General features: G+C 49.3%; 1 protein-coding gene across 5 annotated transcripts in view; it reads left to right on the forward strand.

Moving 5' to 3' along the window:
* Nucleotides 1–1,555: 1,555 nt before the first annotated feature.
* The window catches only part of STAC2 (SH3 and cysteine rich domain 2), a 38,991-nt gene continuing 26,109 nt past the window's right edge, over nucleotides 1,556–14,437 (forward strand). For 3 of the 5 annotated variants that reach the window (XM_088654979.1, XM_060281510.2, XM_088654980.1), the window contains exon 1: nucleotides 1,559–2,144. In XM_088654979.1, the coding sequence (XP_088511105.1) occupies nucleotides 2,049–2,144 (96 nt within the window). In that variant the 5' untranslated portion in view covers nucleotides 1,559–2,048. Of the gene's footprint in view, nucleotides 2,145–13,696; nucleotides 13,778–14,437 lie in introns of those variants that run through there. The other 2 variants (XM_035136095.3, XM_088654981.1) reach the window with 2 other exon arrangements.

Below are 14,437 nucleotides of genomic sequence, written 5' to 3' on the forward strand. Positions count from 1 at the left end.
AGATGCAGTGTGCATTTGTTTTAGCTGCATGTGCTTAGGCTTAAAGGTAAAGGTAAAGGGACCCCTGACCATTAGGTCCGGTCGTGACCGACTCTGGGGTTGCGCGCTCATCTCGCATTATTGGCCGAGGAAGCCGGTGTATAGCTTCCAGGTCATGTGGCCAGCATGACAAAGCCGCTTCTGGCAAACCAGAGCAGCACATGGAAACACCGTTTACCTTCCCGCTGTAGCGGTCCCTATTTATCTACTTGCATTTTGACGTGCTTTCGAACTGCTAGGTTGGCAGGAGCTGGGACCGAGCAACGGGAGCTCACCCCATCACAGGGATTCGAACCGCCGACCTTCTGATCAGCAAGCCCTAGGCTCAGTGATTTAACCACAGCGACACCTGGGTCCCGTGCTTAGGCTTAGGTCAACTCTAAAGGAGAAAGCAGCATTTTGAAATCTACAGAAGGTACTGTATTCCTGAAATGTACAGGTTGTGCAGTTGTAGCTGACTGGCAGGCCTTGTGCAACAAACCCACTTTCCCAAAAGATCAGACCTTTTGCAAATAGAGTAAATGGGCAATGCACTGGAAAGCGCAAGATGACACTTGTTTGAGATCACATCATTCTAGGCTTCCCTGCAAACAAATCAGAATTGCATGATCAACAGACAGGTCTTCCAAAAGTATCCTTGCAGGCTAGAGAAATTGGGGAGGTTGTGCCAAAGGCTTCCTGGGAAAGGAAGGGATTTTGAAGAGGGATTTGAAGGAAGCAAAAGAGGTGGCATCAAACAGGTTTCCTGGGAGGCACTTCCAAGCGCACAGGGCAGCAAGGGAAGAGAGGGTGAGCCCTTTTGAGGGAGCAAGAGACCTTCGAACAGAGGAGAGTAGTGGAGTTGGAGGCAGCTAGGTCACAAGCAAGGATGCATCTGAATATCAGAGCTGAGAGAGGCCCCTGAAGAGAGGGACAAGGAGCTCATGCTTGATCTCGGAGTGGTCAGGAAACCCGTGAAAGGTTGAAGCATCAGAGTCAGAGCTAGGAGAGCTGAATAATTTTGGCAGCAGGTATGATAGCAAAGGAAGGTCAATAAGGGGCACTATACCAGGCAAATGCTGGAGATAAACAAAGGCGTCTGTTGGCTACCAAGGAGAACAGGATTACTTGGACTCCAGCTGGACTCTTCTGATATTCCACTTGTCAAAATCCAGGTCTGGACAGCTGAGAAAGAAGGCGCTGCATCCTTTAGCTTCAAGGCACCAGCGCTGAAACATAGTGCGTGAAACTGAGGAAATCTGATTGGTGTCGACCTCCTGCAAAACCCCAAGGCAGTTTCATCCCTTCTCTCGCAAATACGCGCGTAACTTTTCAGCGAAGACCCACCCATTGGTGGAGGCGCCCGGCCTCTCTCGCCTGCCCTCCCGCCGGAGGGACCAATGGGAAAGCGTCCTCCTACGTGCTGTATTAGCATATCAAAAGAAAAAGGCGAGGTTAATGAACCACTCGTAAAAAGGAGGGGTGGGTGGGCGGGCGTTGGGAGATCACAATAATACAAGAAAGGGGGAGGAGCCAAGGCGCTCCTGAAATCAAACTTGGAGGAAGCGGCAGCAGGAGCGAGACCAGCGTTTCGCAGCCTTCGTCCAGTTTCTGTTGCAGAGCCCGGGAGGTGGGTGGCAGAAGACGCGAATTCGCTTGTTTTAATCTGCGTGAAAGGGGAGGTCTCAAATGGCAAAACAGACCCTCCGTTCCCCATTCAGAAGAGTTTAGCGGGAGCGAGCGAGGTTTCCCCCCTCTTTAATAACGGGGTCATTTCTTTCGTCCTCATACAAGGAAGCGGGGTGGGTGGAGAGAACCCCAAATAATTCTAACCGGGGTTAAAAAAAAATTAATTCAGAGAACCAAGAAGAATTAAGACTTCTCAGCCAGGCACAAGAAAGAAAAAGGTCTCTTCGTGGAGAGCAGGAGGAGACACCCCGAAGTTGCATCTGCTCCTCGTTCATTCCTCCTCCTCCGGACCGCGGACCCAGGTCCGGTCGCCCAACGGCCGGAGCAGCCGCCTCTGTACCATGACCGAGATCACGGAGAAGGAAAATGACCCGCAGCAGCACAACAGCGATCCGCAGCAGACTCCGGGCACCGTTCCCAGCCTCCACGAGACGAAGGTACCCAAGGCTCCCTCGACGCCGCCTTCCCCTCCGCGCGGTCCGTGGCGCAGACTTTCTCTCTTGCCCGCCTCTCTGCTCTTCTCCTTTAAAAGCGCAAACCTGATCCTCCTTGGTTAGAGCTGGGTTGGGGACGCTGTTTTGCTTTGGGTCGTCTGCTGTGTTGTGCGTGTGTCTCTCTCTTCCCTCTGTGAGCATCTCCACTCCACCCACCTGCCCATCGCTTTGGTTTGCAAACAATTTCTCCCCTAGACTCGAGCGTGTGTACGTGTGTCTCTTTGCGTCTCCTCTCCATCTCCCTTAACCGCTCGTGCCTCCCTTTCCCTGCAGTAAACGAGGAGTCTGTGGCCGCCCCCTCCTCACTCGCCAAAGCGCGCCTTTACGTTTGCTCCACAACCGCAGTGTGGGGCTGAGTTGGTCCCCCCCCCGTGGACATATCTCTCCCTCTCTCTTAATTTCTCCTATGCGGTGCACTCGCTCTTTGCATAGGGCGCTGTAGGGTTATGGTGCTGTGGGATCAGTGGGGGGCCGGAGGTGGGGAGTCAAACCACCGGGTTCTTCCCAGTCTTGTGACCGATTTCCTTCTCTGGATGTCGAGCGGCGTGTGTGTATGCGTGTATATACGTGTGTTCTTGGCTTCCCAGTAAGGAACGATTCTATTCAGGGGGGGGAATCTTAAGTTACCTCTTGTATGTGTCTTATATATGCCGAATCGATTCCTAGATCAAACGGCAGGATAGGAAGCCGTACGATTTCATATCTATCTATAGATACAGTACATGGCACTTCTAAATGCCATACAACCCGAACCTGTCATGTTATCTGGGTTCTGCCCCCCCCCATATAATCAGTGTTGTAAATAGACTTCATGCCCCCCATCGACCTCAGTCATTGAAAAGGCAAATGGCTAAAAAAAATGCAGTGTATATCTATCTATACATCTAGGATATTGGCCAATTACCTAACTTAGCCTTGTATGTTTTCGGGGGGGGGGGAGGATGTTTCAGACACACACACACGTGTGTGTGTGTCAGTGTGTGTATTGGAGGGGGAGCACGTTCCAAAAGGTTACTAGCGTGGGAATCATAATAACATCTTAATGATGGCGGGAGAGGGGTGGGATTTGGAAACCAGCAATTTAGCCTGGTGGGCCTGTGTGTGTGTTCCACTGCAGTAGTGTGACTTATTAGCACATGCTTTAATTGTAGGCTTTGCTGTTATAATGGTTATGTTCTTTCACAGCTGAAAGCCTAGAGGGGGGAGAGTGTCTTGGGATCCAATTTTGGAGGGGAGGGGTGGAGAAGGAAGGGGGGAATTGCTTTGCTAAATGTAGATTTATATATTTTAATTGCCTGGCTGAACCAGAGCAAAGTGCATCTATTCCAGATTTCTGCGCAGGATCCTAGTCCAGAATCCAGCCCACTGGATGCTTCTAAGTAGCTCCAGAATAGGGCACTAAAGGGCCTTCTCTTGGTGCTTCTCTCCCAGCATCTGGAATTCCAAGGAATGCTGCTCCTGTTTATGGAGGCTCAGCTAGCTATACTGACTAATAGGCCCCTCCTCGACGGAAAGTGTTGTGGTTTCTATGTTTTTCTAAAGCTGGAAAGGGCAAGTGTCTGGCACTGGCTCACCTACATCTTCTCACACATTTCCTAGAGCCCACCTCCCTCCTTCCTCTCCATTGTGGTTTGAACAAAAAAAAAGCACTCTGTGCATGTTCAGGCGCCTGCTTCTTTCTCCATTCTTGCAATTACTGATCATAGATTTAGGGACTTCCATACGCCCCTGGAGAATGCTGAAGCTGTCCATGCACCCTAAGAGTCAGAATGGGGACAGAATCAAGAGTTCTTAGCTGGTGTCCTATTTCACCCCAGACAGCAGGATCTCGGCTGGTTATGGTAGGGGCAGGCACTGATGGATACTTGCAAATGCAGACCAGAACCTCAGTCTAGGCTAAGACGTAAGAAATTGGGGGGTGGGGGTGGGCAGGCTTCTTATTTTAACTCTCTCATCATGTGCATTCCACCCCCGCTCCAATTTGATATTAACGTCTACATGAGCCGAGGAGGAGGGAAAGTCTGTGTTGTGTGAATACACAGGCTAGATCTCCCGCCTGCTCTGATGACAGCATCTCTGCTGATGTCAGTGCTGTGACGTCGGCTGCTAATTCATCTAATATCCCAAGTAGATTTGAAATCGAGGGAGGACAAGCTGTGATGCTGCAGAGGGGTTTTTTTTAATCCACCCCTGAGAAGTCCCAGCACAGCCTGTGTGTGTGTGTGTGTGTGTGTGTGCATTTGTCTTATGCAAACACAACAGGACATGGTGCTACTTTGCCCTGCAGTTCACTTGCTCGGAAGTTAAGTGTGGGAAGAGATTGGGGGGGGGGGGTCGAGACGCAGTGTTCCGCAGGTTCCTTGCGTGGGTGAGGTACTCCCAGATGGCTCGCAAGTCTGTGTACTGAGTGGCTGTTGCTCCTCTTTGTTATTAATCATTTGTGATTAACTTGTAATTAATTTGTAAACCTTGATCCCTCCTCACTGCTGCTCCATGCGCAGAATCTGCGAGGTAGATCACTGGTGGGCCATTTTTGAGACTGGGGGGAAATGGCGCTTTGTCTTTTGTTTTATTTTATTTTTTAATTTACCTTTGTATCCTGCCTTTCCCCCAAGGAGTTAAAGGTGGCATGCATACTTCACCATCACCACCACCACCCTCCCATTTTGTCCTCACAACAACCATAGGAGGTTGGTTAGGCTGAGAGCGAGCAACTGGTTCAAAGTCTCCATGGCTGAGTGGGGATCGAACTGTGGCCTCCCAGGTCCTAGTCCAGCTCTCTAACCACTGCATCACACTGGCTGTCTGGCCATCTCTTGATCTCTTTATACCTCCTCCAAGTGCTGAGCCTTGTTCTGGACTGTACCACTCCAGGTTGGTGATGAAGTAGGGTATTTTGAAGGCTCCCCTATGTTTGTGTGTGTGTGGTGGTGGTGACTCCCGGAACACACACACACACACACACACACACACACACACACACACACACACACAATGTATATGGGGGAGAAAGGATCATCCTAGCCTTCTCCCCAACAAGCTGGTTTTCTCTGGACAAAGAGATTTGGGTGGGTGTCTTGGGTGGTGGGCTACTCAAAGATCCAACCCACCCAGCGGCAACCAGCGGTGGAACAGTCCAGGGAGGGCTTTACCACTTGATTCCATGGACTGTATAAATCGTCCAGAGAATGGGGAGGGAGAGAGACTTGGGTTCAAGTGAGACAAAGCATGTACAGAAGGCAGTGGAAATCTTACCTCGGTAATAGTGACAGACAGGCGTCCTCCACCACACCTGAGGGCACCATGCTAGTTTAGGGGGGCACCATGTGCAAGCCCCATAGCACACACAGACACACAGTAGCCCTGTCCTTCAGCACATCTCTTCTGCTCCCTGCCTTCCAGCACCTGCACCTCTGAGGCAGCTGTTTTACTCTGCCCCTGTGTGCCTCCAGGGGAACTTAGGGGGCTAGGTGTGGTCAGACTGGCTGACCCCCTCCTCTTTTCCACGGAGCAAAGATGGGAAATGAATGCAATGAATGTAGAAATAAACACTGTGCAGCAGAAGAGTCGTGCTTTGCTGGGGGCGTGAGCTAGCCTGAAGTAGCCAATCAGCTGCCCCCGGGAGCCTTTCTAAAGGTCTTTTTCTACCTAGTCAAAGAGATGGAGAGCAGTTTTGATACTAATCAGGGACAGAAAGTACAGGCTGGGAGGGAGAATCATGAGGCTTTTAGGTAAAGGTAAAGGGACCCCTGACCGTTAGGTCCAGTCGCATACAACTCTGGGGTTCTTCACCAGTATTGGGGTCCAAAAGAGAACAGAGCTGTACTCCAGCCCTGGTGATAAGATGTGGATTGAGGAGGCTGTTTCATGCCTGAGGCAAAATGTGTCCCAACTTGTAATCCTGACCCCTTCCCCTCACGCTGTGAATACACACAGGCACCCACAAGCACACCCAGCCCCACATGTGGTGGTGGGGGAGGATGCTGCAATTGCTCAGTGGTGATGGCAAGAGAATAATTCTCCTCTCCTCAGGCCAAGCTTGACTCCTAACCTTTTTGGCACCTGTGGTGGAAGAATGCAAATAACACTTCCTGTCCCTGTTAATTAACATGGGAGGCGGGAGGGTATAGTACCACCAAGAATGGTCTTCTGCACAGGCTCCTTTGCGGTGCATAGGCCTGCCCACAAACACAACACGCCAGTTGGGGCCTACGCAGTTTCTATGATTTAGTCCACACCTCCCTAGGGTCACTGTGGGCCTGATCATATTCTGGTCTGCTCCTCTTCAATGGAGCCCACAATCTGGATTCCCACAGCTCTTCTACTTGGAACTCATGGAAGAGCTACTCCCACCCTCCACCATGAAGATCCTCCTTGTGCACTTCTGACACCCTGGTTGTTACGCAACCAATCACTGCCTCAGATCTACCGGTACCTCCCTTCAATGACTGTGCATTCCAGAAGGCTCTTCTTTGCCTGTTCGACAACTACACTCTCTTCTGTGCTGGCTCCTGGAGCAGGGTGTGACCATAAATGTTATCCTATTGACTAACAGAATCATAGAATTGTGGAGTTGGAAGGCACCCTGAGGGTCATCTTATCCAACCCCTTGCAATGCAGGAATATGCAGCTGTCCCATACAGGGATCGAACTTGCAACCTTGGCGTTGTCAGCACCACGCCCTAACCAGCTGAGCTATCCAGGCATAGTTAACTCATTCTCTGGAAGTGGATCCTTGTGTAGCCTCTGTGCAGAAGAGGGGAGGTATTGGTGAGCTTTGGCAAAACAGAAACAAAAGACCCCTCCATGGTTTGCAGGAGTAGAAGGAAATCTTTAGGGAGGGGATCCCAAAACACCCCAGTGATGGCTGATCATGTTCGGTGACCATGGCATGCTGGCTAACTGTTGGGGAGGGAGGCTTGGAAAGGGGAATTGAGGGGGGGAATGGAGTATCCTGCAAGAAGGCATGACTGGCTGGCATCCCCAACAGGAGCATGCTGTACTGCAATATTTTGTTGCAGGTGCCACTGGTGCTTCTGTTTAAAACATACAGTACTGTATATGCATTTTTTAAATGTTGAGCAGAATAATCTGTGTCCTCCTTACAGAATAGCTACAAATGCAAACTCTGTGGTACATTAGCTAGATTAATGCCCAAAGGCTGGGAAAACTTGGGTTTGAATCTCCACTAGGCCTTGAAGCTCACTGGGTGACCTTAAGCCAGGCATCCCCAAACTACGGCCCTCCAGATATTTTGGCCTACAACTCCCATGATCCCTAGCTAACAGGACCAGTGGTCAGGGAAGATGAGAATTGTAGTCCAAAACACAGGGCCATCTCAAGCGTGTCGCGCGCCCTGGCGCCGCGATCGCTCCGGCGCCCCCGCTCCGCTCCGCCCCGTTTCTTGGCGCGGCTGGTGGGTGGGCGCAGGGCTCAGCACGGCGCCCCCCTGCCGGGCCGGCGCCCTGGCGCCCCGCGCCACCCAGCCTACACCTAGAGCCGGCCCTGCCAAAACATCTGGAGGGCCGAAGTTTGGGGATGCCTGCTTAAGCCATTCATTCTCAGCCTTACCTACCTCACAGGGTTGTTGTACGGGGAACATGGGGGAAGTATGCCATGGAGACTGCTCTGAGCTGGGGGGGGGCGAGTTGGAGAGGAACAGAAATGTTTCTCATAGAAAATAAAACGGGGGGGGGAGAGAGAGAAATGTTTCTGAATATGCTCATTTCTTATCTGGTCTTGGGAGTGAAAGGAGGGAGGTGAAACGGAAGCAGCTGGCTGGCTGCTTACACCTGTGTGAGTGAGTACGTTTACATGCGTGGGTAAATATTGAACATGCATCTGCCCTGCTTCCTTTCAGAGATCTAACGTCTAAACCCAGGGGTCAGCAAACTTTTCCATCAGGGGGACAGTCCACTGTCCCTCAGACCTTGTGGGGAGCCAGACTATATTTGGGGGGGGGGATGAATGAATGAATTCATATGCCCCTCAAATAACCCAGAGATGCATTTTAAATAAAAGGACACATTCTACTCATGTAAAAACATGCTGATTCGCAGGACCGTCTGCAGGCCGGATTGAGAAGGCGATTGGGCCTGATCCGGGGGGCTGAAACTAGAAACATCCCCTGTGTCTCCACCAAAGGCAAAATGAAACAGGGATGAAATTTATCGACCATGTCTCTTCTCTTCCTAGGAACATATTTTTATATAAAGGACTATTCCTGTTAATTTGGGATCCTTGAAAGCAGCCTTGCCAGTGCCTCTTCAATTTGCTGCGCTGGCTTAATAATAATCAGGAACAAAGTACAGATGCCCTTCCTGCTTCCCCTCCTTGTCTCAATCTTTTTTTCCCCCTTCCTTTTTAAGACCTTTTGTTCACCAAGCCCAGCCTTGAGCAGGCAGCCTGCTGTGGATTCAGGTTGCAATGCCTTCTAAGGGAGCGTTGGCAGGGGGAGGGTGGCAGGGAGAAAATAGGGAAGAGGGGGGGGGGAATGATGGGCCAGAAGAAGGCAAACGGGGAGTGGAAAGAAAACCACCATTAACCACCTCAAAGCTTCTGAGCACATGTGGAGAACTATAAGAGATTTCTCTGGCTTGTCCCGTGACGTCTCTGGAGCTCTCTGCTTGCCTGATCCTATAGTGTGTTTTTAAGCGGACATGGTTAGTTTTGTTAGTGTTACATTTCCAAAGGCAATTTCTAGGCTCCTTTATTTTAAGGTGTGGCATTTTTTGTGTGTGTTTTAAGTGACAGAAGAACAAGCAAACCCTTCTGTTACTCCTTGATCTGGTTTGAGGTCAAAGCGTCTTTGGGAAAAAAAGGTACCTACATCAAGGATGTGTACGGTATATCAAGGATCGTCCTGCGTCTTTAAGATGCGTAAGGAATATCTTTCTGTGGCCTTCACCGCAGCCCCTTAAGCAACGCAAAGAATCTGACAGAACAGACACAGTGAGACGTTTCGGCTGAACTGTGCTTCCCCTGCCCCTCTTCAAGGTTGGAAGTAAATTTATAAATAAAAGGCTTTAAACTTCACATGGAATTGGCCTTAGATTTCTCTGAAAGGAGAGGTGCTGGAGCTAAGGATTGTAGCAGAATCACTTCCTAGACTCTAAAAGCTTGCACCCAGAATAATTCCCAGAGTGGTTTGGCTGCTTGGTGACGGAAGAAATAAACTCTGTTCATGCTCAGAGGTACTCTCCCCTATCATGAACATATGAAACTCCTGTGTGCAGAGTCGAATACATCGGTCAATCTGGTACCCTGAGGTCTTTTTTTTTTAGCTCTCCTTTCTTTAACCCAGGCATCCCCAAACTTTGGCCCTCCAGATGTTTTGGACTACGATTCTCATCATCCCTGACCACTGGTCTTCTTAGCTAGGGATCATGGGAGTTGTAGGCCAAAACATCTGGAGGGCCGCAGTTTGGGAATGCCTGCTATAGATGTTGCCAGACTCCAGCTCTCTTCTGCCCTAGCCGATATGACTGATGGTCCTGAAGGCTGATGGAAGTTGTGGCCCTCCAAATGTTGTTAGACTACAAGTTCCCCATCCCTGATTTTAGATCTGATAGCAGGGTCTGAAAGAGGGTTAGAACCAGCATTGGGAAATTTAAATCCGTTTGTGTGTGTGTTTGCAAATTTAACAAAAAACATGGGGTAGGGAGAAACAGAAGATGAAAAAAACGAAGGCTCTTGTTGTTTAGATCCCTTAAGAGCAAGTGTAAATAGAACATTTGGCTTGGAGCTGAGTCTGAGAGAGCTGTGCTCAAACCTCTGTTCAGCCATGGTGTGGGCAGCTGAGTGATGCTGGAGAGGTCGAAGGTCCTGATCACTCAGTAGGTTAGTGAACCGGGAAGAGACTGGTGGGGCAGGCATGGGTGCTATAAACGTCCCACCTTTGCTCGTCTAAGTTGTGCCCGCTTTCACTCCCTCCTCGTCAGCGTTGCATTGCATTTCTTCCATGCGTTGGACAAGGGTAGTTGGAAATTAAAAATGGGAGGGCCAAAGGGAAAGCGCAGTTTCTGCTTATTCCTTTTCCTCGTACTTATTCCCAGGTTCTGCTTATTCCTTTTCCTCGTACTGTATTTGTATTTCTTTGGACTTTATTGGTATTTCATCTCTCACAGTTAGAAAGAGCGCTTTCTGCTCTAACTTTTCCTTAGCTGCTGTGAGCGTTTCAGACCCCAAAAGGAGAATCTGGCTCCACCTTCTATTCCCTCTCCCTTTTCCCGCTAGCTCCCATCGATTCAGCACAGATAAGAGGAACTGAGCATGCTTTCCCTTGCAGAGCTAGTGGCTCAGCTTCCTCCCTGTCTTTTCAGAGCAGGGAGGGCCTCTCACCATAATTACCCTGGCAGTGGTTTTGTCAAAGCCTGCATGGAGGGCTTTAAAGGTCAAAAACAGCACCTGGGAGCAAACAGGCAACCAGACTAGCTGGCGTATAAGATCAGTGTCATATGATCTGAATCTGGTTGATTAGCTCTGTTCAGAACCTTGGGAGTTGCACATTGAACCAATGGAAGTTTCCATGCTGTCTTCAAGGGCAGCCCTACAAACAACATAATGCAGTAATCTAGCCTGGAGGTGGCCAGGATATAAATGACCGGGTCAGGTTCTCAAAGAAAAGAAATACAGCGCAACCTGGATATAAGACAGAAATGGGGGGAAGCACTCCTGACTGCCGCTTAGGCATCTAGGAACAGGGCCAGATTTAGCTGTGCTTCCATACGGCAATCCTTTTTTATTTTTAAAAATTTAAATACAGCACATAAAATGTGGCTGTTTTTTAAAAAGTGATAGAAAAAAGATATAGTACATCATTATAGTAATTGTTAAGTTAATACAGTCGTACCTTGGATCCCTAATGCCTTGGGATTCAACTTTGTTGGCATCCTGGCGACCAAGGCTGATTCAGTCCCCAAACTGCGCCTGACGTTGAATGCCACCTACCAGACAGCTGAAGGAGCAGCCCCAGTCCTAGTTACTGCCGGGACTGACACTGACAGTAATGTCCAAGTCTGAGCAGCTGTAAGCAATTTCTTCCGCAAAGCGAACTACCCAATTGATCACAGCAGGCCTTTTAGACACGTGAAATCAGAAATCACCAGCTGGATCCGGATCACGGTCAATTACTTTAGGAGTTAACAAAATCCAGCCACGTTTTTCGCTGTTGCCGGCACAGTGCAAAAGTAGCCACTTTCTATGCAATCTGTTTGCTCCCATTTGCAAGCAAAAGGGCTCCTCCTCGTAGGAGTCAGTGCCCTTCAAGAGAATGGGAAGGAATTTAACCTGGACACTTGCAGCTACAGGGAGGATCTAGACGTGAAGTGAGAAACAATAACCATTTGGCCATTGCCACAAACGCAGGAGCTGTGGCATAGGGACACTGGGTGGTTATCTGCCATCTAAAATTGCACCTGCTCCATGTTTTTTTGTTTAATTGTTTGGTTAGATGCTAAGCTTGCTTTTGTACAGTGAGTTGGTTGTCAAACGGAAAACATTAGAAAGCTGGGCCCGTTAGTTGCAGATTTCTAGTGTAGAAACTATGTTGTTGTTGTTTGGTCGTTTAGTCGTGTCCGACTCTTCGTGACCCCATGGACCAGAGCACCTTGCCAACAAAAGTCCGTATAGTTAAAGCTACGGTTTTCCCAGTAGTGATGTATGGAAGGGAGAGCTGGACCATGAAGAGGGCTGATCGCCGAAGAATTGATGCTTTTGAATTATGGTGCTGGAGGAGACTCTTGAGAGTCCCATGGACTGCTAGAAGATCATACCTATCCATTCTGAAGGAAATCAGCCCTGAGTGCTCACTGGAAGATCCTGAAGCTGAGGCTCCAATACTTTGGCCACCTCATGAGAATAGAAGACTCCCTTGAAAAGCCCCTGATGTTGGGAAAGATTGAGGGCACAAGGAGAAGGGGGACAACAGAAGACGAGATGATTCTTGAAGCTACCAACGTGAATCTGACCAAACTGCGGGAGGCAGTGGAAGACAGGAGTGCCTGGCGTGCTCTGGTCCATGGGGTCATGAAGAGTCGGACATGACTAAATGACTAAACAGCAACAAAGATTCCCCAGCACCAGCACCACACCCACGAAGAGAGCTGTGCCTTGAAGAGACATCTGGACACTCTCCTGCCAGACTTGTTATGCTGCAAATGCAGTGATCTAGAAAGGCTTGCGGTTTGGAGTTTGGGGGCCCATAGAAGATGAGAGCAGGGGAGGCTATGGGTCAGTAACAGGCATGGCACACAAGGTAGGTAAGAATAGATAGCCACTGTCCCGAAACACTGGAACCTTTCCAAAAATGTTTTCAGTCATGAGGTCGAGAAACTTGCCGTTTTAGTAAAGGAAAGCTATTCTCGGCAATCTTAAGCAAGTTTTACATTCTGAACAAAAACGGAGAAAGCAAATAGGACTGAATATGAACCTAGGGTGGGAAAAGTGAGGGGGCAAATCAGATGTTGCATGCAAATACACATAACAAAACCCTAGGTGGTGGTTTGTATTAATGAAAAGCAAGCTCAATAGGCTGCAATTTTGAGCAGAGTGGGTAAGGAAACTCTTTGTTAGCTGTTCTCCTCCTCAAGATCCTCCCCCACCCATATTTTCTTTGAGGAACTGGTTTGGGAATTCAGAGGTTTGGAATTTTGCATAGCCATATACGTCAATCTTGCCATCTGTCAAAAGGGCTTTCTCAGACAGTGGGGAGGAGTTTGAATATGGAGCTACAGTTTTGCATACAGTGGACAGAAAGAATTCTGCCCTTGGCCTAGAGAAGGTCTACAGTTATGAAAGGATACAGATGGGGAGGGGGACAGACTGGAGGGACTCTCAGGCAAGATGCACTCAGGGGCCCTCCCTCCCTCTCTCCACCCCTTTAGGGAGACTGTTCGCTGTCAAGCAGCTCTTAGCTCCTGATATTTACTTGGAATCTGCTTTCTTGTAACTCGAAGCCATTGGTTCATGTCCTAGCCTCCAGAGCAAGAGAAAGCAAGGTTGCTCCACCCTCCACGTAACAGCACTTGAGATATTGAAAGCTAGCATAAATTAAAGGATTGAGCCACCCATAAGGGGGGGGGGGATACTGATGCAAAGTGTCTTAACTTTCCAAAGTGTGCAGCGGTTTGGAGTTGTCGTCCCCCGCTCCCACACACGCACACACAACTTACCGGATTATCCCCAGACCAGGGACATTCAAATTCAGAGGGAGAAATGTGCGAGATTGCAGTTCTTTGCAGTGGATGATGCTAAATTAATCAAAACAGGACCAACTTTGGTTCCACGTGATACCCCAGTGCGGACAACAAGCCATCTTTAAGGATGAGATGTGTGAAGAAATGGGGGGGGGATGTTTTAGCCGAGTCCTTGTTGAATTGGCAGGGGAAAGAGGCAGAACATTGAGGCAGAAGGCTGGCAGAGGAGCATGGAAAAGATCAACCCCACATGGGCATGCGCATCCTGAACACTTTGGTCGGCAATGGCGGGGACGGGGTGGGGGTGGGGGGAGCAGCAGGGTTTGGCAACTGTGGATGTCAGAGGAGAAGGGAAGAGTAGTTGAAAACATCCCCAAAGATGTGAGTCTATGTTTGAGCTCTGTGTGGGAGACATAACCGGGTGACGGTGGGGAGGTGAGCACAGCAGGAAGTTAAACATTGTATATGGTTTCATAAATATGGGGGAGGAGGTTTTTTTTTATTATTTTGAAAGGGTGGGAGCTGAATCTCCCATGAGACTTTTATATGCCAAGTTGTTTTCACAGCAGCTGGGTTAAAAATAGCTCGTAGGGGCTGGAGCCATATGTCAAGAAATATTAGGATTTTTCGCTGTGTCTTGGCAGGATCCTAGGATCGTTGCAGAGGGTGAGTAAGGGAGAAATGGCAGCGCCTCCTGTTTAGGAAGCAGGAGCATGGAAGCTGTTTTCTTGTCCTGAGCTTAGACATGCATAATGCGGGCGCTGGGTGAAAGGCAGGACTGCCCCCACCCTCAATAGAAGTAAATTTGGGGTGGTGTGGGGGAGGCCAGTATGCCTATATTACTCCTCAAAAATAGGCTGCAGTGCTGTGTAGCATGCAGTCTCTTCTGCCAGATCCTAGGGTCTAGTGCTTTCTTGGGGGGGGGGAGTTTCTAGTCCTCATTGTGGCTTCCAGTCTTGTTCCCTTACTCAAATTCCACCTGTGCTTTTTCACGTACTCATAGCTTTTCTCTGGCAACCATACGTCTGGAGGAAAACCTGA

This window comes from Zootoca vivipara, chromosome 12 (genome assembly GCF_965207765.1).
Source record: "Zootoca vivipara chromosome 12, rZooViv2.hap1.1, whole genome shotgun sequence".
NCBI classification, from domain to species: Eukaryota; Metazoa; Chordata; class Lepidosauria; order Squamata; family Lacertidae; genus Zootoca; species Zootoca vivipara.